Genomic DNA, 9314 nt, shown 5'->3' on the forward strand with positions numbered 1-9314 from the left:
TCTTGCATGGTGAGTAGCAAGAAGAAGTGTACATGGAGTAGCCACAAGGTTATGAGAGCATGGTTTACCACGATTATGTATGTAGGCTACGCAAGGGGTGTCACAATGATAGGGGCATTGTAGTTATTACATTGTATGTGGATGATTTGATTGTTGGGGTTGATAATGTGCAAGAGGTGGAGCATGTCAAGAGTCTTCTCAAGCAAAAATTGACATGAAAGGTTTGGGAGAGATGAAGTACTTTCTTAGCATTGAGGTGATAAAAACATCTAATAATACATATTAGATGTGTTGATGAAGTATGGTATGTCTTATTGTAAGCCAATATCAGTGCCATTGGATCAAAATGTAAAGCTAAGTACTAATGTGGGTGAGATATTGGAGGATCCCACAATGTACATGAGGATGGTTGGAAGTTTGATCTTCATCACTATCACTAGGCCAAATTGTAAGTACATAGTTGGCATGAGAGTCAATTTATGTAGGTGCCTTGTAAGCCTCACATGGACACTGTGTGAGATGTATCTTGCAGTACCTTAAGGCCGTACTAGATTATGGTATCTTTTGTGAGGCTAACTTGATGGTGCAGTTTTATGGTTATATTGACATAGATTGGGCATGTAGTGTGTTTCATAGGAAGTCCACTAGTCGCTATGTATTTTTCTTTGTGAGTGGGGCTATGACCTGGAGTAGTAAGAAATAACCCATTATTGCATTATGGTGTATAGAGGTAGAGTATAGAGGTGTTGCTATGGGATAATGTGAGGTAGCTTGGCTGTGAAAGTGCTTGATGATTTGGGGATACAAATAGATAGGAGACTTATCATTTATTGTGACAACATGAGCAACATATAGTTGGTGTGAGGAACCCATTGTTACATGCATGCACGAAACACATTGAGATTCATTACCATTTCATTAGAGAGTGGGTCTTGGTAGGTGACATTGATCTCATATATGTGAGCACAAAAGAGCAAGTTGTAGATATTTTCACAATGGCCTTAGGAGTAGAAAAGCTTTGACGATTTCGAAGCTTATTTGGAGTACAGGTCATGGAGTTGAGCTTGAGGGGGAGTGTTGAGATGTCAAGCTCGACACAAGCTGACACTCACGTACCTAGATGATTATTTCCACATTCATATCACTAACATGGTTGATACTTGCATCGACATATAATCTCCATATCATTCACGTGATACTTTACATTTGGACATCAGTTGTCCATCTACAACCAAGCAACAACTTGATGGGATGCACATTCTTGAAATACATCTATTTTGTGGAAATATCTTGGTGCATAACTCCAATTCCACACTCCCCCAATATAATAATATAATAGAAAAGAAAATGATAAAACCTTTAGGATAAAAGTGTGTTAATAGTAAGTGATGGAACTCAAAAGGTGTTAATAGTAGGGGATGGAACTCAAAACCTTAGAAGTTTAAAGCCTATGATGAGGCCTTTCAATTTTCTAAAAAGGAATAGAATCCCAAACACATTAAATCTATGTCTATGTGGGTGGAGTAACATGGGGAGGGAGGGAGGGAGGGAGAGACAAGGATGTTGAAAAAGTGAAGCCCAACCAAGCCTTGAATGCCTATAGAAGTCATGTAAATAGAGAGAGAGAGAGAGAGAGAGAGAGAGAGAGAGAGAGAGAGAGAGAGAGAGAGAGAGAGAGAGAGAGAGAGAGAGAGAGAGAGAGAGAGAGAGAGAGAGAGAGACCCCAGGCACATGGAGGCCTTCCAGTAGAATTCTGGCGCAATTCTCCTAGTTGGCAGTGGGTCTCTCCATCTTTCTTATCAGAACCTAAATTGGAGACCTTACCTTAGCCTGATAGAATGCACCTTTGTGTACCAACAAGTAGGGTCCCACTAGTAGCAACCAATCTTATGCAGCCAACTCCCTCCTCTCTACCTTAGCATGATGGAATACACCTTTGTGTATTGACAGGCAGGGTTCGGCAACTCTCCAACAACAACCAATCGCATGTAGCTGCTCTCTACCTTTCTACCAATCACATCAATATGGATGCATCATGTGTCCATAACTTAGAGAAACCTGAGGTAAGAGGTAACCAAAGATTATCTTACATATACTCAGGTTTTTGACAGACTGTTAGAGATGACGTTAGATACCTAATGGAAACTCCTCATGTGCCTAGGCAGAGATGACGTTAGATACCTAATGGAAACCCCTCATGTGCCTAGGCACAGAGAGAGAGAGAGAGAGAGAGAGAGAGAAAGAGAGAGAAGGTGGGAGGCCTTGAATGCATGTCAGGTGGTAGTCATAGAAATACCCTCTAACTTGGGGTATTAGTAATGACCAGGAAGCGAATTGCCTAACTGTTGCCAATGAAGCAGGATGCGAATTGCCCTGGCCCCTAAGTTTTGGCAAAGCATTGAGAGAATGTAAAGTGTGAAGCGCCTAGTCATTGTTTAACAACAATTTTATTTCTAAGTTTTCTCAGGCACGATTTCTTTGCTTCTCCTTCTGCCTGCCTGCCTTCTTACAAAGAGTAGGGTTCGCGTTGCAGCACAAACAAGCGCGGCAGCCTCTGCAACATCTGCACGCAGCCATGGACGGCATCCCGCTGGGCCGAGACGATTACGAGCGCCTCCTCTTCTTCGAGTCTGCACGAGAGAAGGCTGCTGCAGATTACAAGCGTAACCCTCTCGATGCCGATGTACGACCCCCGACCCCCGACTCCCGATCCCGATTGCCTTTCTTTTGGTTTTGAACAGCGGCTTTCTTGTAAGACTGTTGTGGCATAACCGAGCCGTGTCTCAGGCACGCTCAGCTGCAGATTACAAGCGTAACCTTCTCGATGCCGATGTACGACCCCCGACCCCCGATCCCGATTGCGTTTCTTTTGGTTTTGAACAGCGGCTTTCTTGTAAGACTGTTGTGGCATACCCGAGCCGTGTCTCAGGAACGCTCAACTCAATTTTCAGATAGGAAGCTTTTTTTTTTTGCATATACCATGCACGATGGAGAAGGTCTTGATTTCCTTGCAGCATACCTCGGTTATGCAAAGTCGTAGTCACTTGGTTTGGATGAATGGGGAGGTCTTTAGGGCAAAATAATGTTGATCTTAAATGCAGTCCTTGGCATATTCCAAATTCTGTGTTGAGTCATAGGGTATTGACCTTCAAAGAATTAGGGTCTATGGAGAAGTGAAGGGTCATCACATACATTCTTTTGGATCTTGGCAGCTTGACCTCTTTTGTGCAGAAGCTGGGTTTAGAGGCAAAGCCTAGCAACCACACCTACTAAGTATTTTTACTTTCAGATTCACAAATTTTTACTAGTAAGGTGGAGGAAACGTTTATATGCAGATTTGCAATTTTGTAATAGTAAGGTGGAGGAGCTTACATGATTCAGGCTATCGGGCACCCTTGGTAGGCTATATTATGCATTTTGGGCATGCAGGCACTGATAGATTGGGACAACCTTAAGTAATTAAGTTGAGAGAATTAGACAACTTTGCTTTTCCTAGGATTTGCAGTCATTTGAAGGAAATCAGTAAATGAATTACTCTGGGATTGGCAAGGGGTTTTTGTCATTCATATTTGCAATCCCTCAAAATGAAGGGATTGAAGGAAACTGGAAATATCACTCTGCCGTCGATAAGTGGTTGTGGTCGTCCAATTTGCTCATTCCTTGAAATGAAGATATTGATAAGGCCTTAAGACACCTAAGCCTGCCAACTATGTGTGATTGGAGAAGGTTTATTTCAAGCTGGTAAGACTTCTAGCTTGAGTGAGTGAAAGCGGACTCGTACAAGTTTTTTGGCATGCATTCCAAAGAAGAGTTGGATGGAGCTGTTTTGTGTTTTCAAGATTTGGGAACATTGTATTATGGCTCATGGTTTGAGATATTGACTGATCATATGTAACTTGGTTATTTTTTGGGATGTACGGGGTTTGGAGTACAGAAATTGCTAGATGGGCTAAATGAGTGGAAGAGCTTGAAAAATGATCATAGTGGTTTTTGATTCGTGTAGTGTTTGAGAGGTCTTTGCGGAACTTATTATTGTAGTCTATATTGATGAAGTTCTCACATGAGAGTACAAAGTTTAAGTATTGATTAGTGTACAGTTCAGGATATAGGAGGGTATTGAGTGATTTGAGATGGTTTATCATTTAGCAATGACAGGATTTGTGTATCAGATGTGGCAAAGATAAGGTCAAGTTTTAAAGGAATGTCACGAGGTGCCTTCTGCTGGACACCCAGGGGTATGCCTAACTGGTGAAAAACACAAAATGGCATAAAATGGAGCAATATGTAGAGCACTGTGGACGAGTGTTGGATTTCTCAAGTGAACACAGCTGAAAGGTTTTAGATAAGCAAGTATTTAACATCCACTAGAGCTTGTATAATGGGTTGGAGAGTCTTTTTGTGGACATGCTTATGATTGCCAAATCTAAATTTTTAATAGAGATGGGATTCATACTTGTGGATACCCATACCGGACAACCCATAGTTGAATCATGCTTGTGGGTGACTTTTTGCATTCATGCTTCAATTTTTTTTCCTTTGATCAATATTTTCAAACATTATGATGCTTTGATCTTTTATGAATCCAAGTTAATACGAGTTTGAAGTTCCTACCCAGGCTGAAGGTTAACATTTTGTAACTCTCCAAATATGAAATGTGTATAGAGTTTTCTTTTCTTGGTGTTTTTCCCCCATAAAATAAGTGTCCCATATGCTTCAGCCCAAAAGGTAGGATTGTACTCCAATTATACATCCATACCTGTATGTGTTTGCCACACAGAACGTACTGAAAAAACTATGATTTTAACATAAGAAGACAAATCCTTCTGTGAACTACCTCACTTAGGGACAGATGCACGGAGGGTGACTTTTGGTGCAAGTATTGCCTTGAGGATGTTATGAGAAATTCCAGCTCAAAGTGTTTCCTACTTTTCTATGTTGCTTAGGGACATACACATGAAGGATATCTTGTTGCATGAGTGTCAGCTTGGGGATGTTTGGAGGAAGTCCAGCTCAAAGTTGTGTCCTATTTTCCAAATAGAAGCTTACAAAAGTCATTTGTAAACTTGAGTCCTGTTTGCTATTACAGACTTCCTTGAGATGATAACTGCAAAGTCATTTTCGCAAGGCATGAAAGAAGTGTTGCTGATTGCCAAGGATTGTGTGTAGGAGCTTAACATATTCTGTCCAACTCAAAGTCATTTTTTGAGGTTACAGATTTTTCCAGACTAGGCAGAGATTCGGTTAACCCATAATGACTGCATACCTTTTCATATTACGTGTTAGAGTTTGTTCAGTTGCTTATGAACTAGAGTTACTTCTTATGTCAAAGGTCATCCTCTGTTTCATGTGAGTCAGTTCCAGGAGATGCTATGTGGTGCTAACTTACATCTACATTTGCTCAAGAAATCATAAATGTTGAGTGTAGGACATTCGCTCTATGTGAATCCAAACAGATTCTTGAGTTGTGTGAATGAAGACAGAGGACGACATTTATTATCTTGTACACATGACCTACTGTCTTTCTAAAATTATGTGGTTTTCTTAAAATCTCAAGGGTGAGCTAGTAGGGGAGGTGCATTATGTCACATGCACAAAGGGCATTTATTGTGTGCATAGTAGTCCTAGTATGTTTCCTAGGCACGGTTTAGGATGCTTTGGTTAGCTTGGCAAGCTGCTCTGGTTTATACCTCACTCAGTTTGGGCCCTGGTCCACCCCTCTCTAAAGTTGACAGTTTCAGTAATCATTTGGAGTCCATGAGCTAGAGTGTCCTCAGGTTGGAAGCCCTGGATCCAGTACAGGCCAAGATTGCTACAACCTGGGGTCCTCATGGACTCTTCCTGGTGGGATCATGAGATGCTAGGAGTTCAAGGTTGACCATATGGATGTGTCTAGCTGTGTAGCTCATGGCTGGGTTGGAACAGTTCAGAAGGGGGTGATGCCCTTCACTGTCATGGGTGGGAGATGAGGGTTCTTTACTGGTTAATTGTATTTGGTATTTGCAGGTTAGGTTCTCCCTGGCACTAACCGTTGACATATTCTATTACAAGAGAAAGCAATTGAGCATTGTAGGAATCTGCACAAAACTGAGGAAGAGATTTTACTAAAGGAGGGGTTGTTCAAGACTCGCAAAACAATAAAGTCCATGTGTCTCTGAAGTTAGAACATCAGCTTGTCCATTCTCTGGGTTGTGTATGTAAATATCACAGAATGGAAATATGACAAACACTTTTGTCTTTAAGAAGCCCTTGCAATGCTCCAAGGTTCTCAGCCATCATGGAAGCTACTCAAGGGCTACAAGACCAACACAAAACTGAAAGCCCACTTAGCTTCACCATACTATAGAGTATATGTGGAAATGTCACAGAAACAAACTGGAAATGTGATGGGCACTTTTTTCCCTAGCAAGCCCTTTCAAGTGCACATTTTGTCCCTCACAATGTACCAAGGTTTCAGCCACTATAGAAGCTATTTAGGCAACCAAGAGCAAGATAAAAAATGAAACCTCGTTTGGTCATTAAAAGGTACCTTATCCATTGATGGTGAAACTTGCAAATGTGTAATATCTCTGTTAAAGAATCAGAAGCTACTTAGCTAGCTTTACACGAGGCCTTTTTCCTATTGCACTTCCCTTACTTCAAACAGATCACTTGATTATTTGATACAGATTTAACAAGCTGGCATGCTGAGCGTGACTGAGCCAAGGAGGCTTCTCAACTGCTTACTTCTTTGTAGAAGGAAAGCAAGACAGTAACTGGCATTTATCCCTAAAACAGGTGGTCTCGCAGTAATGAGACCACTAAGAGAAGCAGCATGCTCTGGACTTGGTCATCTGGCAGCAGCAGTAGTTTGCCATATAAAGGAGCTGCAGTAAAACCAGGGGTATTATAGGCCAGCTCAGCTTTAATGTTTGCTTAAAAGCTGACCTGCTCCCATGTTGCTCCCCTTTCCTTGCCTGGAGAGAGTGTCAATTGTAGAGCTGCCGTGTGCGGCAGTTAACTTTTGGCATAGTATTCAGCTGTGGTAGCAGGGTCTGAACTTGGGGAGTGACTCCTCTGCAGTTTTTGGTCAGTCAATCTGTGTTTTAGATTATGTAGTTATTGATGAGTGCTGCAAGGTCAAAACCAATAATGTGAGTTTCATCTCATTGAAAGGGTAATCAAAACTTGCACATCTTTAAGGTTTTGGTTGGTTATTCAAAATTTTTGATACAAAACATAAGATTGCTCATAACTCCAAGGTCGTTAAGCCTTTACATTTTGGCATTTTGCAGAATCTAACAAGATGGGGAGGTGCCCTTCTAGAGTTGGCGCAATTTCAGCAGGGCCATGAATCTGTTGACATGGTGGAAGGTAGTACAGTGGAGATTCTTACTTTTTAGTATTACAGTTGAAGTGTTTGTAGTCTCAGGTTTTATTTTAATCTCGTATCCATCTCTGGGACTCCAGATGCTGAAGCAAAGCTAGAAGAGGCCCTGAAAATCAATCCAAAGATCGCGAATACTCTTTGGTGCTTGGGCAATGCCCATACATCCCATGGTTTTCTCTTGACAGAATCCGAGAAGGCCAATGAACTGTTTAAAAAGGCCTCCAAATGCTTTCAGCAAGCTTTGGATGAGGTATTGCCAGTCTGTTTGTCATTGTTGATGCCGGTTGTCATTATTGATATTTTTGTGTTCTTATTGATTTAGGCTGTTAGAAGTAACTTGGTTTTTGTGTATCCAGGAACCCCATAATGATCTTTATAAGAAGGCTCTAGAGATGTCAGGAAAGGTATTTGGCACGGATGTCTGAATGCAGTATTGTGGTTTGGCTGGGGTGATGATTTATCTGTGCAAACATTTGTAAACTAATGTGTTGCTTACTCCATAGGCACCAGAGCTGCATCAAGAACTTCATAAACAGCTAAGTGCACAGCTTGGTTCCGCATCAGAACGCTCAACAGGAGGTGCTACCAAGGTAAACTGCAGTGTACCACTGGAAAAGTCTCATTCGTTTGAACAATCCATTCTGGGCGGCTCAATTGCACAAAATTAATTATGTTCTGGTGTGATGCATGCTCTCAGGGGACTAAGAAGAAAAAGAACAGTGACCTAAAGTATGACATTCTGGGCTGGGTTGTTCTTGCGGTTGGAGTATGTGTGTGGTTAGGCAGCGTGAACAAATCCATGCAAAATACACCTCCGAATTTTGAATGAGAGCCATAAGTTGGAACTCGGAAGGTTGGAGATACTGATAATTCGATGATGAAACAGCTGCTATGGTCTTAATATTTCTATCTAGTGATTAAATTGTGATCGTGAAACAGGTGCTGTCTTGAGGCCTTTGGCCTGGAGCTCTTTCAAGTTGGAAAGCTTATATTGACTCTCCAGATCCTTTTACATGTTTGACAAGAGTTGGGTGCCCATATAAGAGATGCAAGACATCCATCCAATGTCACCTATGTACACTTGTCAGTCATCATCCAGATTCCAGATTTTCCTTTTGTGTTCAATCGGAGCAGTTCTGGGATGCCTATAAGAGAGCTATTTCTTCACTTCAGTATACTTTAGTGGCCGATTTTCCTGATGCTCTTGTATTTATTTCAATCTTGAATCTCAAGAAAGTAGTTCGTATCTTCATATAATTTTCAGTTCCTTGAAATTTGGCATGAACTGTGTATATTTGGATGGCGTTAGGGTACTTTGGTAAGGTACAAGTGCTTGTCTTTAACATCATGGGTTAGAGTCCGTTTTTAAAACTTAAAACAAATTTTACGGTTAGAGGTTTTCATAAGATCTGTAAGTATAAAATGTACTCTAATAGTTTAATGCAAGAAACAAATGAAATCTGTATTTGCCAGAAATAAATAGGAACCTGCTTTATTAATGAAGAAAGAAGAGGGACTTTCGTTATCAACCTTCTATTGGGCTCATTCAATTCCCCTAACATTGTCCTTGCTTGTTGTGAATGTATGTATGGGCTTCACTGCTGCTGTGGTGAAAGATTCTCCAAATTGTTGTGCTCTCTCTTCAAGTGAGAGCGCAGCAACACAGTATTTACATTTGATATAATGCAGTATTTACATTTGATATACACTTGTCCAAACTACTTGCTTGGTTTAATTTGAAAAGGTGTAGACACTTGTGCTCTAAATAGTATGGGTCTGCAATAGCATGATCTGAAGTGAAGCTCATGAACGTAAGCTTGCCGTGAGATACACGTTCCAACATTTTTTAGAAGCTTGCACACATTGGACCACGATTAAAAGCACATGATACCAAGTGCTACTTTCATCAAGCAAATAGGCAGCAGATAACTTTATTGTTGGGCATTTT

At 41.0% G+C, this 9314-nt stretch overlaps 1 protein-coding gene across 1 annotated transcript; it reads left to right on the forward strand.

Annotated features, from left to right (window-relative positions):
* The first annotated feature begins 2439 nt into the window (after positions 1 to 2439).
* Positions 2440 to 8623, forward strand: LOC148032372 (mitochondrial import receptor subunit TOM20-like). The gene is made up of 7 exons (XM_087683023.1): positions 2440 to 2683; positions 7272 to 7350; positions 7447 to 7616; positions 7723 to 7770; positions 7870 to 7956; positions 8064 to 8219; positions 8306 to 8623. Exons 1-6 carry the CDS (start codon positions 2576 to 2578, stop codon positions 8193 to 8195), a joined length of 624 nt encoding a protein of 207 aa, XP_087539149.1. The 5' UTR covers positions 2440 to 2575; the 3' UTR covers positions 8196 to 8219; positions 8306 to 8623.
* The last annotated feature ends 691 nt before the right edge of the window (positions 8624 to 9314 follow it).

The sequence above is a fragment of the Lygodium microphyllum genome, chromosome 8 (assembly GCF_053477565.2).
Source record: "Lygodium microphyllum isolate KBCC chromosome 8, Lygodium_microphyllum_v1.1.10, whole genome shotgun sequence".
Classification (NCBI taxonomy): Eukaryota; Viridiplantae; Streptophyta; class Polypodiopsida; order Schizaeales; family Lygodiaceae; genus Lygodium; species Lygodium microphyllum.

Excerpts from the sequence above, each read along its gene's own strand:
- LOC148032372 (XM_087683023.1), top strand. The coding sequence starts at position 2,576 with ATGGACGGCATCCCGCTGGGCCGAGACGATTACGAGCGCCTCCTCTTC. Across the intron at positions 7,617-7,722 it reads TTCAGCAAGCTTTGGATGAG|GAACCCCATAATGATCTTTA; the intron begins GTATTGCCAGTC and ends TTGTGTATCCAG. Across the intron at positions 7,957-8,063 it reads CAACAGGAGGTGCTACCAAG|GGGACTAAGAAGAAAAAGAA; the intron begins GTAAACTGCAGT and ends GCATGCTCTCAG.